Here is a 21,046-nt window from a genome sequence, read left to right on the forward strand (position 1 = left end):
CAAATGAAGATGTCACAAGGAAACTCATAATTGTTAGAGTTAATGTATTTTAAGTGAATTATCTTGTATACGTTAATTAAATGCAGTAAATTATGGCGACGGTTACTGTTATGATCTTTAATGATGATATGATGGTGGGGGAGCCATGGCAGGCCCATGCCAAGGTGTACATAATCCCTGAGGAATTATGACATATTACAGATCTGGCATAAGGAAGTTTATTGTGGGAAAGGAGCCTGGAGAAGGGATAGAGACAGCGAGTGAGCATGAGGGGGGAAAAGGGGGGAAAGGAGGGAAAGAAAGAAAAACAGTGGGAACAGAGAGAGAAAGAGAAGCTGGAACAGACAGAAAGAGAGCCGGGGTGTGGGTGGCCCATGTCCCGCACACACCTGGCGCAACTGGCAGCGGCAGATGATGACATAAGCAGTTGCTAGGACCCTGCAGGCAGGCCAGCTGAGTCCCCTGTGCGCTGACCTTTATTCCTTAACAGCTGTTTTACAAATAAAGGAAACAGAAACGTGTTAGATTTCTAATAAGCCTTAAATCACTAGGGCTGGGCAGATATCAACCCTCTAAGCTATCTCGTCAGCTTCCTATCCAAAATCCCCATAAACACTCACACATGTTCCGCTTGGGCTGCTTCTGCTCTGTCAGGCCAGTCCTCAGAGCAAGCTGCTCTTGGCCACGTGCTCCTGTCTACCTCACGGTGACCTCCTGCCCTTCTTCCTTCTTTCTTTCCCCTCCTCATGGTCCTTCTGAGACCCCAAGCCCAGGAACCTAAGCTCCGCCTACCTCTCATCTGCCCAGCCAGGCTGTCAGCAACTTTATTAGCCAATCAGGGGTAACTGGGGAGCAGAGTTACACAGCATCACTTGGTGTATGCGAGAATGTGCTCCGCTGGGGTGTAACCAGATCTTGAGGGATGGCATTAAGTAGCTTTAGAATACATAGCACCAGGCCAACCCCCAGCAAAAATGTGTATTAATGAAAACAGATGCCAACATTTAGAGAATCTCAATATGCAATTTTTGTAAGAGAAAAGTAAAAAAAAAAAAAAAAAAAAAAAAAAAAACCTTGAAAATGTAACAAACAATATTCTATAGGTATAGACAAAGGTACAAGTTTAAGGAGAAATAGGAACAATTTGCACGTTGCTAAAGTTAGAAAAGAAGCTAGGACCACCTGTAGGAGACCTGGCCAGTTACCACCCCAGCATGGAGAATGAGGAGCTCAGGATGCCCGGCCCCAGCAGCCAGCTGGGAACAGTCAGCTTGCCTTGGTGTTGGGTCCCCTGGTAGGCTGCCTGTGCTCCAAAAGAAGGCTCTGTGTGGATGTGAGTACCAGAAGCACTAACTGGACTCCGAGAGAGATAAAGGAAGGATATGAAGTTAGGAGGAGGAGGGGCCCGGAGGAGGGTCTGGAGAGGAGCAGGGAAGAGGCAGGTATGGACCAAATACACTCTATGAATGTATGAAAAGGAATGAATAAAATATACTTCTGAAATAGAAAAGGGTTGCTCATATGTTTTAACAGTTAATATTAGTGTCTATACAATTCTGTTATTTAGATTACATTTTACACATTCAGAAGAGTGATATGATAGGTTTTTGTTAATAGTCAAAAGTTACAATCTGACTGTAGGCTTTGTGATGTTTGTCTTAATTAGGGTTTCTACTACTGTGATAAAAATCCATGATCAAAACCAACCTTGTGAGGAGGAGTGTGTTTTATCCTAAGAGCTTGTAGTCTGTCTCTGGGAAAATCAAGGCAGGAACTCAAGAGAGGAGCGTGGAGGCAGGAGCTGAAGCAGAGACGCAGAGCTGTGCCGCTGACTGGCTTGCTACCCAGGCTTTGCTCAGCCTGCTTTCTTAAGCCATTCCGGATGGCCTGCCTAGGGACAGCTCTGCCCACGGTGGGCTTGGCCTTCCCACATCAATCATCAGTCAAGAAAATGGCCTAAGCTGGTCTAGTGGCAGCTTTCTCAGCCAAGGCTGCACCTTCTCAGGTGACTAGCTGGGTCAGGTTGACAATAAATCTACTCTGGACACTATTTAAATATATGAGGAAAAATTAAATGCAGTCACAAAAACATATGAGAAGGCATATTGTTCTTTAAGATATTAAGGCAGACGAGGAAACAAAACTCCAAACCTGTACTATATTGAGTTTGGTGTTGCGCTTCCGCTCAGGCAGCTGGACCCTGCTGAAATGAACGTTTGTGGTGTTGACTTTCTCAGTCCCATCACAGTCCTGTTTGTGTTCCATCTCCCTTTAGCGTCAGATGGAAAGACCTACGATGCATACATACTCTATCCTAAGACTGTCAGAGAGGGAGCCTCCTCGAGCCTGGACACTTTCGTGTTTAAGCTGCTGCCTGAGGTCTTGGAGGGGCAGTTTGGGTACAAGCTGTTCATTTACGGAAGGGATGACCAAGCTGGAGAAGGTATGTAAATGCTCCCTTTGCAGTTGGTTGCCGAGTCCGGATTCTAGCAGGCAGGCTCCATCATACATATCTGAAGACTTTAAAGAGTTTCTTCAATGGCCTATAATAATCTTTCAGTTTGTTGGATCAATGATTGGTTGACTTTTATTCTTTTGGAAAAATTAATGACTAGCTAGATCTAACAGTCAGTCTGCAGCTGTTTTAATGTAAGACTGTTATAGATCAAGCAGTTTAACAGGAAGTCCTAAAAGTTTTTACTGAGGCTTTTCTGAGTTCTAAGAGCAAAGTCCATTTTTCATGGGCCAGTTTTTTGAGCTTGTCTGTAAAATTCAAATGTCTCTGAATCTCAAGTAAGGCAGGGAGAAAGCAACGGGAGACACAGAAAAGAGCCTGGGAAGAACTTCCTGAGTGTTGAGTTCAGGAAAGAGCAGGTGGACAGCAGCTCATGACCGCCTTGTGCTCTGTCTTGCAGATACTATCGATGTTACTAATGAAAACGTAAGGAAAAGCAGGAGGCTGATTATCATTTTACTGAGGGACATGGGAGGCTTCAGCTGGCTGCCTCAGTCGTCTGAAGAACAAATAGCCATCTATAACGCTCTCATCCGGGAAGGGATTAAAGTTGTCCTGCTTGAGTTGGAGAAAATCCAAGACTATGAGAAAATGCCAGAGTCGATCCAATTCATTAAGCAGAAACATGGAGCTATTTGCTGGTCTGGAGACTTTAAAGAGAGACCGCCATCCGCCAAGACCAGGTTCTGGAAACACTTGAGGTACCGCATGCCAGTGCACCGGCGACCCCCGCTGTCTAGACACAGCTTGCTACGCCCGGGGCCTGTGCCGGATGCCAAGGAGAGGCTGCAGGCAGAGACGCACTTACCTCTCGGCTAGCTGGCCGGAGTGGCCCACAAGGCCGGGATGCCTCCTGATTCCAGTAACGTGTACAGTCACACAACGCAGCTTCAGAGTCCCTTCTCCCCAGGTCGCCTGAGGGGATTGGCAAGGGACCAGGACAGTTGGGAGCAGAGGGCTGGGAAGCCCAGGGCCAAGCTGCTCGGGGCTGCTCGGGGCTGCTCCGGATGCTTGGGCTGAGGTGGTCAGCCTGGAGTACGAGCTTCCTCAGACGGCCGCCCTTGTGGGTGGTCTAACCCACCCCTGTGTGGTCCCACGGTGGGACTGTGGTTGTCTGAGGACACTTTGGGGGTCTTCGGTGGAGAAGGGCTCTCCTGAGCCTCCGTGCGGGTGAGGCTTACTGACCCCCCTCCCTCCGGGGAGGCATAACTTCCTTGCATTTCCCAGGCCACCAGACTCAGTTTTCAAAGACTAGATTTTATAGACTTTGAAAGCTGTCATCTCGGTGAAGAAGGGTCCCCCGGGTTCCCTTTACTGCGTTCACCTTTGCTTTCTGCAGAAGAGAGTGGGTTTATATTAACTACTCAGCATCCGTCCTGGAAAAAGGCTGTTGCTGCTCCGTCCTCTTTCTTGTGCCTGTCGCTGCTCATGGCTTCTCAGGAGGTGCCTCTCTGCAATGCACAGCCTGAGGATTCACCTTCCTCCCTGGGACTGCTCTAGCCCCGCCCCGGGGGAGGGGCTGCAGCACTTCATGGCTTCTTCATCTTGTCCCCACCTTGTCCCCTGGCCTCTCTTTGCTGTCCTGCTGCTGGAACCTCCTCCATCTTCACCGTGCCTCTCACACTCTAGGACTAGAATTCTCCCTCACATTTTCTCCACATGACAAGGAGTTTGCTGAAGTTCAAAGTTGATCTCAATGCTAAAATCCCTAGGGCCTAATCTCTCCTTACCCTAGACTTGGCCACCAACCCCCAGAAGTCAACTTTCCTGTCACTTTACCCCTGCTGTTTGGGGGGCACTTTGGAAGGTGGTTTCTTTGCTAGCAGGAACTGTCCTCTCCGAGGGGCAGGCAGTGGCTGTGTCCGTGTCCTTACTCTGCTCTCTGCACTGTGAACATGTGTTATAGATTTGCCGAGACCTTTATTTTAAAGTACTGTCGGAAAATCACACTTAAAACTTGTAATCATCGTGATTTTATATAGAGACACTGACCTATTTATCAAATTCCTCTTTGAGCTCTGCTGGACCCAGGCCTTGAACTTTTCTGGCTGCTCTCCCTGTGCTCCACTCTTTATTTGCTCATGGGAGAAGACATGTTCTTTGGGAAGCAACCAAGTCCAGCAATGTCTTTACGTTAGGAACAAACACAGTCTTTTTCAGTGTTGGGATTTATAAATCTACCTTTAGACTTTTCAGCATGATTTTTTTTTTATTTTCCAACACTGGCTTCCGAAAGGTCAACATTTCTTCTCCAACTAAAAAAAATGAAAGCAAATTGGTCTCTGTGGTACAAAAATTTTTGTTTGTTTTTAATTTGATGACTGTCTTTGGAATAATCCTAACCGTTCTGGAAGATTGAAAAGCCAAGTTCATGTGCTAAAAACAAACCCAGTTTTCAGGGCTGTACAGATGTGGATTCCCCTCTGTCTTTCAGACTTCAAGCATCTGCTATGGGTGAGTGCAAATATTATTTAAAAGGCATCTTCTCACCTACATAGAGGTAGACGAAAGCACACAATTTGGGATCTTGGCTCTCCCCTTCTGACTTCTTTTCTCCTGGACCCAGCCTGATGGTGATCGCTGGGTTGCTAGGTCGGAGAAAGCAAGGCTGTCCCAGGTGGCAGCCAGAGGTCTGATGGAGTGAGGTCATACCCCAACCCATGATGCTTTAAAGCTTAATTTTGCTGATGAGTTTTTGTCTGCCATCCAGATATATGCCTGTATATCATATGTGAATTAGAGTTCATGGGAAACTTGGCCAGAAAGTAAAAGCAGAGAGCAAAGAACCATGGGTAGTGTGACAGCAAGAACTGAGGGGGAGACAGAGGCAAAGGTTAGCCTGTGCCACGAGGGGCCCTGAATAAGGAAGTTGTGTCATTCCTTCCCGGGGGAAGGATGGAGTGGCACATATGAGCAGTAAGAACTTCCCGTGCCTTCGCCTCCCCAGAGGTACCTGGCTGGAGCTGTCCGTCATGCTTTCTCCATTGCTCAGATTCCACAGTGCCTCGCGATGGTGTTTTCAAAAGGCCAACCAAGTGTTGCAGAATTTTGCACATGCAATGATGTATTAATTACCAGTGTTTAAAACTGGTTTAGCAGAATTTATATTTCTCTCTCTCTTGCCTTTTGAACTTTTCTTGTAAGGATAGAAAAAGTATTGAGCCATTTTAATGACTTTTTTATAATTTATATTTATACTGATCAATAATGAAGGGTGTTTTTTTTTATTAGAGAATTTGATCTTATAATTCTTCAGCCGATGCCAGATATGTATCACGAACCACAGCATTTATGTATAATGCATATTATGGATCAGTGGACTGAATTTGTTTTCCAATAAATTGTTAAACCCTCCTTTGAGTATCATTGAATCTGTTTCTCTGGGTGTCCTTTCTTCAGCTTACACGTGTTCCAAGGCCTGATATAAAGGACGATGCCTTTTGCAGGGTTTTCTGGGCGTAGGGAAGCCGGGGTCTGTGCTGGTTATGTCAGCTCTCTGGCAGCTTGACACGAGCTAGAGGCATGGAGGGAGCCTCAGGTGAGGAAGCGCATCCATAACACCAGGCTGTAGGCAGGCCTGTGAAGCATTCTCTTGATTAGTGATGGATGGGGAGGCTCAGCCCACCGTGGGTGGGGCCACCCCTGAGCTGGTGGTGCTGGGTTCTGTAAGAAAGCAGGCTGAGCAAGCCAGTGAGCAGCACCCTCTGTGGCCTCTACATCAGCTCCTGCCTCCAGGTTCCTGACTCCTTCAGTGATGAACAGCGAAGTGGAAGAAACCATTTTCTCCCAAAGTTGCTTTGGTCATGGTGTCTGTCACAACTCTAGTAACTCTTAAGACAAGACCTGAGGTCACTGGTCAAACAAGAAAGCCCATGAGCCCTGACTTCCCTGCCTTAGCCCCATCTCTTCCTTTGTATACGCAGTGGATTAAAGGCTGGGCTGTTGCTTGAGGTAGACCAAGGGCCTGGCTGTGAGGCCCTGGGCGTGGCCCCTATCACAGCACTGAACTGATAGTACAAGAACGTGAATCTTATATTCTGTTACTGTTGCCATTGCCTACCCTCTCCTTCATGCTTTATGGAAGTATCGAACAAAGGAGCAAGGCGTCTAAAACAATTGCACTGAAGCTTGACTTTGGGGTTCACAGAGGGTTTGCAGTGTCATTGAGTAAACCCCTCAGTGCGCGTTAAAATGTGGGCACACGCAAGTTTGCATCTTGGTATCTAGAACTTACCTTTCCTAAGTTTCTTACCCAAAGAATCCAGTGTTCCAGCGTGCTTTTGTTCCTTGAGAGATTAATGCTTGTTTTAGCCAAGAATTACGTCAGACCGAGGCTGTTAATAAGTCACACGTGACCTCTCTTGATCAAGTGGCATCCCCTGCTGATTTGGAGCTAGGTCTCTGGGATTCTTTCTCCACAAGAGTGCCAGCTGCTTGGGAAGACCCGGGATCTGAATCCCTGAGCAGCCTGAGCATCTGAGTGAGAGCAGAGCGCCTGGCTGCTCTGAGCCCCGGCTTTGCTCTCTGTGGTAAGACTTCATGTGTGTCACACACGGAGCTCCTCCATGCAGTACCTGGGACAGAAGCTCCGAATATACCTTCTGAATTTTAGCAGCTAGTGAGCGGCAAGCCTGAAAACTCACGTGCATTAAAATGAAATGCAGAAACACATCACTATAGCAACTCGAATGCACGGGAGAGGAAATTGTATAAAAGAAACCACGTGCAAGATGAGACAAGGGAGAGGAATTTGGGGTATAATAATGTTTATTTTGCAAACAGACTGAAGGCCTTTCTCTGAGTGTGGGGAGGTGGTTTGTTTGCACGTGTAAGCACATGCCCAAGTAAGTCTGGGAGATGGAAACCCTACAGAAAATGGAGGAGAAGGAAACCCTACAGAAAATGGATGGAGATGGAAACCCTACAGGAAATGGATGGCACTAGTTAAAAAGGTGCAGCAGTCTTTCGAGCAAAGGCATGCTCCTCTTACCTCCGACTGCCCAGGGGTAGCCAGGCCGGCTTGGTGGTTCAAGGATCTAATTCCTGTACATTGGTTCATCTTAAATCTGAAGTGGAAACTCTGGCACTGCTTCCCTGAGCTGCTAGACCGGTTGGGCCTGTGTTGTCAGGCTGCGGGTGGTTGGATCCTGTTGACTCTTGCTCTGAGCAGCAGCCCAGCCAGCTGGAAGCCATGTGTACTCAACCTGTGAAAAGACCCTTTACCTCTGAGGGACTGCAGCATTGGTTAGGCTTCATGTCTGGGGGCTTCTTGGTTCTGTCACTCAGCATGTCCTGAGGATGTCCACTAGCACTTCTCTGATGACTGGTATCGCCTGTTTCCAGCTCACTGAGGTCGCCATCTCTGCTTTGCTCATGTGCTCCTTTCTGTCTGGCTCCTCATCTTTTTTTTCCTCCCCTCGGCCATCTTGTCCCACTTAGCCTGGGTCAGACAGCATGCCCTGTTTCCCGTGAGGTAAACTGGATGCTGGCAGTCTCTCTTGGACACTTTCAATGTTAGTCAGTTCCCGCTTCTGCTGTGTTTCCCTCACGATTAGCGCTATGGGCTAATAGCCACACTCTAAGATGAACTGCAAAAACTAAACACCAAGGGAACAAAATGGCCAATCAGAAGATGGGCTAATAACTGAGTAGGCAGATTTCAAAGAAGGAAACACAAGTGGATCAAAAATGTTTTTTGTAAGTGTTCACCATCCCTAGTCGTCAGCGAAGGGCAAATTGAACCTACTCTGAGATGCAGCCCCTCCCCTCCGGCAGAAGGGCTGTCAGAACCCAGTGTGACAACACGGGTTGGAAAGAATGCTAAGAAGAAGCTTACAGGTGCAGCTGACTGCAGTCACTCAGGAAGTCTGTTAGGAGGTTCCTATTAAAAACCACACCTCTCATGCCCCATCCTTCCATTTCTGGGCACCGGGGTGGAGAATGCTACGCCTTCCTACAGTGACATTCGCACCAACGTGCTTGTTGCTGCTCTGTTCACTATAACAAGGAAGTGGAACCAACCTAGTTCTCCATCAACATAATAATAGTAACAAACAATAAATAATAAAAATGTGCTTCACATTTTTTTAAAAGGATTCCTTCTCAGCTCTAAAGAAAAATGAAGGCACAAAAGTTTCAGAAAAATGGATGGACTTAAGCGTGGACTCTTAGGCAAGGCCACCCAGCCTCAGAAAGAGAGAAACCATGTTCTTTCTCCCTCACATATGACCCTAGCCTTTCATATACACAGGGTTACATAAATATTATATATGCACATACGTAAACAAACACACTCGTCTGCAGCTTAACGTGTGACAAGGAGAACAACAGGCTGAAGGTTCCGGGGAAGACCTGAATGTAGGTGCAGGACGCTTGGGGCACGAAAGCTAATACAAAGCTGATTGTTTGTCTCATTTAAGCAAGTTTTGTGGTGGCGAAGGGCATGAAGAGGCACTTGGCAGTGCAGTAAAACCCACGGTGAAGCTCCGCAGCTTGGGATGGCTGTCCTAACTGAACAGAGAAGGTCCTTGAGATGGGTGGCGAGGTCCGGACAAGTGCAGTGTCGACCTACCCGTGAGAGTTGCGAGTTTTCTTTTATTTGCAAATTCCTCATAATAAAGCGATGAAAAAAAAATAAACCCAGTCTTCTCATATCCTTTTCTGGATTCCAAAGCAGAGGAAACACGTCTGTTTTCAAGCTTACGGTGATATTCTAGGAATATTAGAATTGTGCCTTCCAGAGAAAACTAGGAAGGAAAAAGCTTGGATTTGCTGGGAGAGAAGGCCACGAAGACAAAGCTGTCAAGTGCTGGCCTTCGGCTGCTGGACAGCAGTGCGTGGGTACGTGCTTGGTGGCAGTGGTGGCCCCTGCTGTTACTCTTGTGCAGGCTTCAAATAGCCCCCCTTTTCTTCTGCCAGCATGAAGGCTCTTGTGAAGGCTGAGTGCCCCGACCCGAGGGGCTCCAACGTGGGTTCCTAAGGGAGGAGAGTAGAAGGAAGAAGCCAAGTCTGTTTGTCTGATCAAGGTTTCCGTTTATTAGAAATTTTTACACAACTTATATAGGGAGAAGGCAGGAAAGGGAGAAGGTTAATCTACTGCTACAGGAGATAGGAAGAGTGCTTTCACGGGTTAAATATTGCACCTGCAAGATACCATAAGGATGTTCTCTTAAGATATCTTACGGATGCTCTAACAAATGGATGTCCTCACAATCTATCACCCATGATTTAGGGTCTTAGATAACTTTTTCACTAAATAGCTTTAGGTCTCCACTAAATGACCTTTGTTCTCTACTTGGCTTTGGCTTCAGTAACTACCTTTGTCTCCACTGGATAGCTTTGACTTTGGCTTCTGTAGATAGCTTTGGCTCCCGGCAGCTGAGGAGGTCAGGCCTTGGCAGCAGCTGGCAGACTGGACATCAGTGTTCCTCAGCCTGGGCAGCAGCCAGGGCTATAGCTTCCAGGCCAAGGCATCTGACACCCTTTCCGGCCTTGAAAACCTGAGAGAGAAAGCCATTGGTCAGGGGCAACGGTAATTCCTAGGAATAGGCTGTATTAGAAATATTCTTTGCATAGTAAACTAGAAAATTTCCCTTTGTATTATAGAAGCATTTTTTCTTTTGAAAAGTGCAGAAATTTCTGAAATATGTAAGGAAGAAAGAGTCACCTGTGACTTCACAACTTGAAGTTATTTATTCATATTTTGTCGCCATTCACTGAATGTGACTTAGACCACATATGTAGCTTAATTTAAAACCATGGGGATTAGGGAGATTGCTCAGAGGATAAAGCATTTGTCAAGCAAACCTAGCAGCTCTGGAAGCCATGTAAAAGCTGGGCATGGTGGTCCGTATCTGTAGACCCAGCACTCCTGAAGGAAAGAGGAAGTAGAGAAAGGAGAACCCCTGAAGCTTCGGAGTCTCCTCACCTGGCTGCTGTAACGGAAAAAAAATGAATCGAGAGCCTGCTTCCCAGTGAGGTGCATGAGGTGAGACGGCTCAGCAGCTTACCTTCTGCAACCCAGATGGCCTGAGTTCAATCCCTAGGACCCATGTAAAGATGGAAGGAGGAACCCACCCCCAAAATCTCTGATCTCCATATCTGTGTGTGTTGACACTTGTGCACCCTACCAAATAAACACACACACACGTACACAGATATCCACATACAAACAAAAACTTAGCACGAATCTTTGTGCATGTTATTGTAGTTGAAAGATATGCTGTAAGTTGTAATTAAGGTTGGATCCCTTTTCTGTTTCTGTTGGCCATCTAGAGCCCCTCCTCCACTACTCCCCAGCTTTTAAATGTGCAGAGCCAAACCACCCTTCACAAGACAGTTTTGTTCCCCTCCCTGATAATTTCCCTGGTATGGTTGCAGAAGGACAGGAGGTTTTTGGGTTCTTGGCTAACTACGTTCCACAGAGGCTTTGCATTGCTCTCTCACACTCACAGAAACAGCTGGAATCAGTCAAAATCAATATTCTTTGAAATGACATTTCTTTGCTAGTTAAGTATTAGCATGTCTAAAAGCTTTCCTCAAGAGTACCTGGCCTTTGGGATGGCCTTTGTTTCGGGTTCACGCCAGCCCGGAAACAGAAGCCAGGTACTCTAACTCCCAGATAACTGCTGCTCTGTCTAACCACTGGCTCTCTCCGGATGACACTGTGAGGGATAAGGCTGAGCGCTTTATTCCTGAGAGGGAAATAAGTCTGAGATATTTGAAATTTGGCTGAGAAAGGATTTAGGGTGTTAATGTGCAAGCAGAGTGACTCGCAGTGCTGGCTGGAACCAAAGCTTGCCATGAGCTCGTGGGCCCTGTGAATGCGGGTGTCACCTGGGGGGCACTGGCACAGACAGCTCCCTGCTCTCCAGGCTTGAGGGACAGGACGTCAGCCAGCAGGCCAGGGTCCTCAGGACCTCAGCACCTCTCACTCTGGCTTCTTGTTCTGGATTGAGGGCCTTCGAGGAATCACAGGAGCACTAGATACACCCCCAGCCAAAAAACTGGGTTTCCCTCTCTACGGAAGCCACACACACAGCAAGGCTTCCTTTTTCTATGAGGGGAAATGATTTGCTAATGGAGCTTCGGTGTGCAGTGGGAGCTTTTGGGACGCAGTGCATCTTCTTTCAAGCATGAACGGAAGGAATCCTGAGCGTGTGCACGCCTAGGTGTGAGTGTGAAAGCAACTCAGAATCATTAACTTGTGAGGCTATGTAAATAGTGCTGGCTTTGTGTTGGCAGCACCCCACTGAGAGTCAGATATTTGCCAGTCTACCCAGCACGTATCCAGACTTCAGCTTCTAGGTTGTGGCTCTCTAACTTTCATACAAGTTAGGCTGAAACTGAGAAAGAGCTGAGACACTGGTATAGAGCCAAAGTATGTTTCCGATGTCAGTCTGGCCTGTTGCCGGCAAACCCCAGTGCTGCTGTAATAAATGAAAAGGTGCCGGGCTATATTCTATTTATTATTTGCCCCGTGCTTGTCATGGCGGTATTATCTAAGCCACTATCACAAATGACAACACGCAGACACTGTTAGGCTTGTAAGTGCCTTATTCACCTTGGGCCAGGCAGATGCTTCACTTACACTGTCTCAACGTCCTCATCATCTGTCTCCAGCCCCATCCAATGCCATCCACCTTGATCCTCCTCATCTGGACTACCTTCCATCCATAATCCCATGGTACTTGCTTGTATTCTTCATCTGGGCCTTTTCACACCATAGTTGGAATCCTGTTTCTCAACCGAGGTGGATTTTTCTGCACACTAACCCATTGTGGGGTCCTCCTTCTTCCTCTCTTCCCTGTGGTCTGTTTCCTGTGATCCTCTCTTGTCCTCCAAAGCCTGCGAACCTTAGCCACACCTACCCCATTTTGCCCTGCCCAGGTATAGGCCATTTAATCAACCAATCAGATCTGATGACTTAGGCAGGTTTATACAGAGGGCCAGTAATTAGCGTCAGACCAAACTCCAACACCTCAATGGTGGTGTAACTTCTCAGACTGCTCAGGAGGCTCCTAGCTGGGGCCTGTAACCTTACAGAAGGGCACAGGGACAGGAGCTCCACAAGGACAGCAACAGAACCAAAAAATCTGGCCCCAGGGGTCTTTTCTGAGACTGATTCTCCAACCAAGGACCATGCATGGAGATAACTGAGAACCTCTGCTCAGATGTAGCCCATGGCAGCTCAGTCTCCAAGTGAGTTCTCTAGTAAGAGGAACAGGGACTGTCTCCAATATGAACTCAGTGGTTAGCTCTTTGATCATCTCCCCCTGAGGGGGGAGCAGCCTTACCAGGCCACAGAGGAAGTCAATTCAGCCAGTCCTGATGAGACCTGGCAGAGTAGGGTCAGAGGGAAGTGACTGGGAGGAGGAGATGAGGGAGGGCAGGTGGAGCTGGGAGGGGCCAAGGAAGGGGGCTACAGCTGGGATACAAAGTGAATAAGCTGTAATCAATAAAAAATAAATAAATAAAAGAAAAAGTTCTTTTATTAGGGGCACATTTGGAATATCATGATATATATATATATATATATGTACATGTGTGTGCGTGTGTGTGCAAAACAATGTCACAAGCATGCAGATCAAAACAGAACAACCAGGGGCCATCTTCATCAAGCATCTGTTCAGAGCTTAACTGCTGACCCACTGAGGCTTTCCCTTGGGCCCTGGTGTATGGAGGAGGAACATAGCTCCTTCTCTAAACCAGGAATGTGCTCAGTGGAGGCAGGGCTGGCCTGGGCCAGGGCTTGTGTGGGTGTGTGTGTGTGTGTGGCTTCAGGTCCTGAGAACCCAGCTCTCCCCACTGTATGGAGCTATTGGCTATCAGTTCCAAGACCATTGTGGGTCTGGTCTACAGTGTTCCGGGGATGGCTTTGCAGCACTGTTTGATGGCCCCTGCTCACTCTGTACCACTGTACCATAGCGTCTGCTGACAGGCCCGTTTCTCCCCCGGAAATAGCATGTAAAATGCTGTGTGTTTAATAAGCTTGGCATAAGCTGCAGCTTATACAAGATCTCCCGATCCCAAAGGTTTGTTTGTTTGTTTTTGTTTTCTAATCATCTCTCTGTCCTGCCCTCCTTTTTTCTGTCCTGGTCCTCTCTCTCAGGACCTTGTTATTGAAGACAGACCTGCTGGTCCCAACCCCCAGGACTCTGTCACACGGAAACACACTGTGCCAATCCTCAGCATATGCTGACATTGCCTGGTTTTGAATATTTTCCCCCTCCTTTTTCCTCTCCTACTTCCCCCATCCCCCCCACAGCCACTCCTTCCCAGCCTTATGCTCTCCTGCTCCTTGATTTTACAGTGTAGGAGTCCACTTGGTGCTCAGCCCTTTGGGCCATCCTTAGCGGTGACGCTAACACTGAAGCTGTCAGTGCGAGGTTGTATTTTCCCCGATTTAAATATTCTAGCATCTGTTCATTTTACCCGCAATAAACTCAGCCGCCCCAGTGTTGCTCTCTGGCCCCGTGTCTACGCACACTGCCTTCATTTCAGCTTTTCTGTAACTCCCCAAGCTCTGTCCTTCAGAGATTTTGGCTCAGCAATTACAGGTGTAAATGACTGTTGGCTGGTTCCTAGAACCCTTGTCAGGCAGCTCACGACCGTCGGAACTTCCATCTCCAAGGGTCCTAATTCCCTCTTCTGGACCTCTGGTCACCCTCAGTCACATGCATGCACCCGACACAGAGGTACACACATAATTAAACATAATAAAATAAGCCTTCAAAAGCCAAAAAAAAAAAAAGCTTTTCTCCCAAACGTCTTCCTGCAGACTCCACTCCACTGTTCAGGAGGAAGAGTACCAGTACGATGCCTGCTTCCTCTCTTCATCATGTTTGCTACCTTATGTGCTTCTTAAGAGTTGAATATATGTTTTTAAATTTATTTACCAGAAAATAATGACTGCAAGCTGTAGCGGGGCCCAGCTCCCTAAGCTGTGTTTCCAACACCCAGCCAATAATAATAATAATCCTGGAGTCCTAATAATCCAGGGTCCTAATAACCCTGGACCTGCGTTCAAACATGTAAGAAGACAGTGCCAGAACTGTCACAGCAACGCTATTCATAATAAATAGCAAAATGTTAAGTTGGAACACTGAGTCATGTAAATTTTATAGTGTATAAATTTTATACAGTGACTAAGAAAGCCTACATAAGAATACATCATATTTCTTAAGAACTCTCTGCTTGTCTGTTTCTGTCTCTGTCTCTCTCTCTCACACAGAGTGGGGAGGAGGGGAGAATAAGCACCACCAAGTTTACGGTAGAGAGTTCTGGCGTCAGCGGATAGATCCCCGCATGACACCGCTTGTTTTGAATTAGGAAACCCTCGACAACTGTGTGGCACACCCTTGGAGAGAAAGCCGTGAAAGTGAAAAGCGGAGGGGACAAGTGAAGAGACTGGATTCAGTAAGTTTCCACCGAAGCAAGCTTTCTTCTAGCCGTCACAAACAAAGCTCAAGTTGTTCTTGCGACCTCTAAGCTCATGTTCAGTTCCGTCCTTAGCTTCTCCGGGAGGCTCTGTGCGCAAACGTGTCGTATTTTTATCTTTAAAGCCTTCATCACTTCTGTGCTAATTGTATACATCATTGGGGTTCAGTGTGCGCTGGTTAAATCCGGCCTCCTCCCGCCGGCTCTGCCACCCACTCGTCACTCGGACGTTTGACTTTTTGTTTAATTTTCATACAGGCAGAACCCGAAATGTCTGTTTCTTCTGTTTCTTAATTCGCTTAACATCATGTTTTGTTTTTTTTTTATTGAAAAGCTTAAAAATCCTCAAATCTGTTCTGTATCCAAACCCAGCGATTAATTCTGCGAGCATCGAAAACTTCTTCAACACAGAGATCCTCCCGGAAGTGCAAGGCTTGGGTCCGGGAGCGCTTCTGGCACAGGACAGGTCCATCCTAACTTGGCGAGCTGGGACAGCTCGCTGTCTTGAAAGTCCCGCCGTCCCTGGCCCCCGGTTCCGCAGGACAAGACCTCCGGAATGCTGTGCTAAGAAGGCGCGCTGCGCTTGCCTGCTGTCTCTCGCCACTGCGAGTCTCCGGTGCCTCACGGAGGGACAGCAGGCCCGGGAGCATCCCTTTGGGGCAAGTTCAGACCGCAGCGCTGCTCCACCTGCGGAAAACCGGCTTCGCGGAAGAGCCAGCTCGGGCCAGGCTTAAAGCCTCCGCAGAAGCCAGGTGGCAGGGCTCCCTCCTCTGGGGCAGTCCGTTCCGGGCTGGGCAGGTCAGAGCCGCCCAGAAAGGGTCTGGAAAGGAAAGGATGGTTTGCTTTCTTTTTTCTTAGCATGGATCTGGAGCCCATTTAAGCCGACAGTCCTGATGAACGTGCTGGCCCGGAATCAGGCAAAACAGACTGCACTGAACGCCATTCTCGGGACGGATTCCTTCTGTCCTGCTGCACTTGGGGAAGGTGAGTCAGCGAGCTCGCGGCGCCGGATGCGGCGCGGATCCCCCCTCCCCTCCCCGGGACCTGGTCCCTGGCCTGGGGCTCGCGCTCTGCGACCCCAGAGGCAGGTGGAGCGCCCCGGGCAGCATCGTCGCAAGGGGAAGGCGAAGGCGGAGGGGAGTTAACGAGCGTCCCTGGGGCGGCTAGGCGACGCTGTCCTGGAGGGTGAGCTGGGGTCTCAGGCTGGACGCCTCCTCTTCCACTCCTGCGTGCCCCTGCCCTTCCTGGATGCCAGCGGGAACCTGGGAGTCCCTGCGACCCGGGCAGGTACCGTCCCAGGCGCAAGCTAGGCGGGTCCACAGCCTGTTGGGGCTGCGCGGGCATCGCCAGGCCCTGGCTTGCTCCAAGCGACTTGGAAAGAGATGCCACCAAATCTGACCCTGTTCCCCAACCACCCCACCGATCCCCTCCACGGGCTAGTGTGGGTTTCCTGGCTTCTGAAGGTCTGGCACAGAAAAGTGGAATAGAGAGGGGATGGGAAAGGGGCAGCCTTGAACAGGTGAGACCAGCGTGGAGGACTCCTGGAGAGGAGAAGGCCAGTGCCAGGGTGGGTTGGAGTCTGAGTTTCTGGGGTCTCAGGAGTCTGAGCCCCCCCCCCCCCCGCGCACCTTACTTCTTGTCTTCTTTTTTCCCAGTGTAGCCCACGATGGGGATGGTATCCCTGCTGCTCTGTGGGGTGTCTTTTGCGCTTCCACTTTTTGTGACAGCAGGTGAGTCCTTGGGTCCCAGAGGCCTGTCTCCCCTTGGTAGGCATCCTTTGTCACTCCTCCCCAGTCACCTGACTCACCTTCACCGGCATCGCCTAAGCCCCAGCCTGGCCAGTCACTTTTTCCTCCGGATGATATTGTAGGCAGAGTCCAAAAAGTGGGGAAAGGGGAAAGGTTCATCCCCAAGTGCTCAGCCCCACCCGTCACCTTGGAACCCGGGACTAACCCAGTTGTTTTGAAGAAGTCCGCGAATACGCGGGCAGGCTCAATTCCCAAGCCCAATGGACGGACTACTTAGCGGTGCCTGCTTCATATAAAGGGTTATTTTATGGTGCAAAGCTGCCAGACACAGAACAAACTCCTAAGAACAGCTTGGTAGAGACGACTTTAAAGGAGGCTGTCTTAATCCGCCACCCACGGTGGGATGAGGGGCTTCTATTCAAGACGACCAGCGTGGATCTGTGCTGTGAGGCGGTAGAAGAGCAAGGGCAAAGGGGACTGGAGAATCTGCGGAGGGGCCTGGGGAAGCCTGGTCCGTATGCACATTAGAAGACCTAAGCATTAGCTTCTAAACCAGGCTACTTTGGGGAACTCCCACACTGAACAAACCCCTAAATAAAATGTCACATTGACCAGAGCAATATATGTCCTGAAGTGGACAATGATGCCAGTTTTCTGTCATGCTATTTCTTGTGCCTTTCTTTACTTCCCTAGGTAAGTGTAAGGACACTGACATGGACCATGAGGTGAAGCCAGAGGGCCAGCCTTTCGCTTTCAACTGCACACTTGCTACAGTAACGGGTGGGGTGGTCAGCCTGAAATGGTACCGAACACCCAACAAAAACCCAGTATCAGACAACAGACACCTCAGAATCCACCAGGACCAGTCCTGGATCTTGTTTCTTCCCTTGGCACAGGGGGACTCCGGCATTTACCAGTGTGTTATAAGGTAAGTCCTTCAGTTAAGGTAGAACTGATGTGCAAGCTTCCCTCCCCATTTTTCTCTACCCTCTTAAGAACATGGGTATTGTTGCCTTTAGTTTTGAGACATGTTATGTACCCTAGACCAGTTTCCAACTTACACAGGCCCCAAAAGCACTGAAATGACAGATGTGAGCCCCCACAGCTGTAGCCATGGCTGCCCCGAAACTCCCTCTGTAGACCAGGGTGGCCTTGAATGCATAGAGATCCACCTGTGCCTGCCTCTCGAGTGCTGGGATTAAAGGTGAACACCACTTCGCCGAAGCAAGACTGTTCTTAAAGAGGAGCAGGGGTGCACAAATACAGGGTGGCCTTGAGCTGGCAGAGGTGACTTCCAGCAAGCACGTCCGAAGCAGAACAGATTTATAAATCATTGTGGAGCACAGGTTGCATCTTTTTCATCAAAGTGAGGTTTCAGGCCAGACCAGCTTATAAAATGTGTTTATCCATACTATTGCTGGCATTTCCCGAGACTGTCCCAAGTGTTTTTACAACTGGCTGGCCCAGGCCCAAACGGGCCTCATTCAGACACTTTGCATAAAGAATCTGCTTAGAGCAGACATTTAAAAGATGGAAAACCTGGGAGTGTTGTGGGGCCTACATGAGCCTCTGTGCCAGAGGAAATGGTACTGAGTGGCAGTGGCCCATTGAGCTTCTTCCCTGAAAGACAATTGTCCTTGGAGGTACCATAGTCAGCTGGAAAGCACAAGCCCCAGCAGAAATGCCTTGTTGTATTCTCTTCCTCCTTTCCTCCCTCCTTTTCCCTTTCTCTGTCCCTCCCTCCCTCCCTCTCTCCTTCCCTCCCTTTCTCCCTTCCTCCCTTTCCCTGTCTCTCTTCCTCCCTCCTTCCCTCCCTTCCTCCCTTCCTCCCTTCCTCCCTTTCCCTGTCTCTTTTCCTCCCTCCTTCCCTCCCTTCCTCCCTTTCCCTGTCTCTCTTCCTCCCTCCTTTTCTCCCTTCCTCCTTTTCCCTGTCTCTCTTCCTCCCTCCTTCCCTACCTTCCTCTTTCCCTCCCTTTCCCTGTCTCTCTTCTTCCCTTCTTCCTTCCCTCCCTTCCTCCCTTTCTCTGTCTCTCTTCCTTCCCCTTCCCTCCCTTTCTCCCTCCCTCCCATCCTCTCTTTCTCTCTCCTTCCTTTCCTCCCTCCCTCCCTCCCCCCTTTGCAGTTTGTAAAGCTTTTTCAAGACTTCAGTAAAGCCCACCTGTAAACCACCTTTGGCCAGAGAGCTGTAATTCTGTGGCTTTCCACTCAATCCTTACTGACAACACACAGCGTTTTCTCTCTAAATTTCCCACCTGTAAATGGAGTGTGTCCCACCCAGATTTAAGGCTGCTCCACAACCTGGAGCAGCTTGTGGTCTTTGATTTTCATGCCGTCAGTGTTGTTAAGAAGCACAGGCAGTCGCTGCGAATTTCAGCAGCGTGTTGGTTTATCAGGTGTTTCTTCCTGAACAAGTGTCGGTGACATTGGTGGCTGAAGTGTAGTGCAGGCACCGTGGAGTCCCTTCAGAGAAGCAGTTCAAGAGGCCCATGCTGTCCATCAGCCCCTCCTGGGCTGATGGAGGTGCCAGTGTCCGCCCTGCTTGAATACCACTTACCCTTGGTGGCGCCTGCTTTGTGGGCTGCTTCTTACTTTACACAGGAGGCAGAGGGTTTATACCACATCTAGAAGGTGGTTAGAAGAGAGAAAACCTGCTGGTTTGTTGGTTTGTCTTACAGGGATGCCCACAACTGTTACCGAATAGCTGTAAACCTGACCGTGTTTAGAAAACCCTGGTGTGACCCTTCCACGGAGAGTCCCATAAACTCGCCAGATGTGTACCGACAGACATTACCCATAGGGAATTCTGGCAGTCTGAATTGTCACCTGTACTTCCCAGACAGTTGTGTGCTGGACTCGGTGAAGTGGTATAAGGTAAAAACAAGACAGAACAGGTGAAACGCCACCGTCACCCTGCTGACGCTATCTTCTCCTCTTATGCGACACCCACCTTTTAAAGGGTAAAGTGGACCTTCCAGGGCAGATTCGCTGTATTTTTGGTGTGCCTCAGACAACAAGCAATCCTGGTAATTGCTTTAATGGAACATTGCTGCACCTTCTTCCTCCCCATTACCCGTTCTCCAGCTCTTGTTGTTACCAGCTTCACTCACCATGGTTCATTAGAAAGGCGCTGGCGTCTGGTTGCTTTGAAAATTGCTAATTGCTCATCTTCATGCCCAAGCTTGCTTCTGCTGGCCCCATCCCCTGCTGCTCACCGCACATGGCCCCAGCAGGTGACGCCGCTACCAGTTTTCCTTTCACAGCCTCATACGGTGCCATATGTGAAAATTAACATGCATGTTCATGCTTCCCTGTGAAATGTGAACAGGGTTCTCCTGGCTCGCCTTCCTCCATCCTGCTTTCCCTTTAACCTGGCTGTGTCTCAACAGACAAGGCACAGCTTGGCCCTGGAGCTCGCCCCCTCTGCAGGTCCCTTTGTCCTCAGTCCAGCCACTTGGGCCATGAGTTTCCTTTGTGAAGGTTCCTCATGCTGTGGCGACCCCCAACTGCACAATTATATTCATTTCTACTTCATCACTCTGTGTTTGCTCCTAAGATTAATTCTAGTGTAAATATCTGATGTGCAGAATGTCTGATGTGAGACTGGTCGGGTCATGGCTCACAGGTTGAGGACCAGTGCTTTATGGGTTTTTTTTTGTTTGTTTTTTAATATATTTTTACCTGTTGGCCCCTCCCCCACTTATTCTGTGGTGACAAAATTATGGAAATGTCTTACGTTTTCCTTTGCTGAAGTTTGGTAGGATTTTGCTTCCTAGGAAACGATGCATTTCATTGAAAGTTTCATCCATTCTGGCAAATTATCATCTCTTCTCTTTCCATGTACTTCAGCAGTGGAGATCCAGCTTAGACCTTGTTACAGGACACAGACCCACTCTCATGCTCCCTTTCCCTAAGCGGGCCTAACCACCGTTACAGGAACAATTTGTCCTTCAGAGCAAAGCCTCTGCGAAGGCCAGCGTGGCCCTTTGTGATCTTCTCTACCATCTTCATGTTTGCTTAGGCCCTCTGCCTCCTCTTGTGGAAACGAGTGTCCTTCCACCTGTCTTCTGTGCCTTTGACAGTGTGATGTTTTCAGGGGTGCTAGGTGATAAAGGTGCAGATAAATAATTCATTCTGTTTCACTAATGTCACAAGTTGCTTCCAAAATTTTATATCAGTTTGACTCAGTAGGACTATCAGTGATTTCTGTCAAGCTTAGGATATCTTTGCAAGTAAATTTCAGTTTTCAAAAATCAGTTTGACTCAGGAAGTAGAAGCAAGCAGATCTTTGTGAATTCAAGGCCAGTCTGGTCGACATAGAGTTCCAGAACAAACAGGGCTACGTAGA

General features: G+C 48.6%; 2 protein-coding genes across 14 annotated transcripts in view; both read left to right on the forward strand.

Annotated features, from left to right (window-relative positions):
* Positions 1 to 5,869, forward strand: part of Il1r1 (interleukin 1 receptor type 1) — a 66,073-nt gene extending 60,204 nt beyond the window's left edge. For all 5 annotated transcript variants that reach the window (XM_060369947.1, XM_060369948.1, XM_021655629.2 and 2 more), the window contains 2 exons: positions 2,276 to 2,443; positions 2,916 to 5,869. In XM_060369947.1, the coding sequence (XP_060225930.1) occupies positions 2,276 to 2,443; positions 2,916 to 3,334 (587 nt within the window). In that variant the 3' untranslated portion in view covers positions 3,335 to 5,869. The remainder of the gene's footprint in view (positions 1 to 2,275; positions 2,444 to 2,915) is intronic.
* Positions 5,870 to 14,768: 8,899 nt separating this feature from the next.
* Il1rl2 (interleukin 1 receptor like 2) overlaps positions 14,769 to 21,046 on the forward strand; it is a 35,090-nt gene continuing 28,812 nt past the window's right edge. For 2 of the 9 annotated variants that reach the window (XM_060369949.1, XM_060369954.1), the window contains exons 1-4: positions 14,948 to 15,937; positions 16,609 to 16,683; positions 17,395 to 17,629; positions 19,377 to 19,572. In XM_060369949.1, the coding sequence (XP_060225932.1) occupies positions 16,620 to 16,683; positions 17,395 to 17,629; positions 19,377 to 19,572 (495 nt within the window). In that variant the 5' untranslated portion in view covers positions 14,948 to 15,937; positions 16,609 to 16,619. The other 7 variants (XM_060369952.1, XM_060369951.1, XM_060369958.1 and 4 more) reach the window with 7 other exon arrangements.

The sequence above is a fragment of the Meriones unguiculatus genome, chromosome 16, assembly GCF_030254825.1.
Source record: "Meriones unguiculatus strain TT.TT164.6M chromosome 16, Bangor_MerUng_6.1, whole genome shotgun sequence".
Taxonomy (NCBI): Eukaryota; Metazoa; Chordata; class Mammalia; order Rodentia; family Muridae; genus Meriones; species Meriones unguiculatus.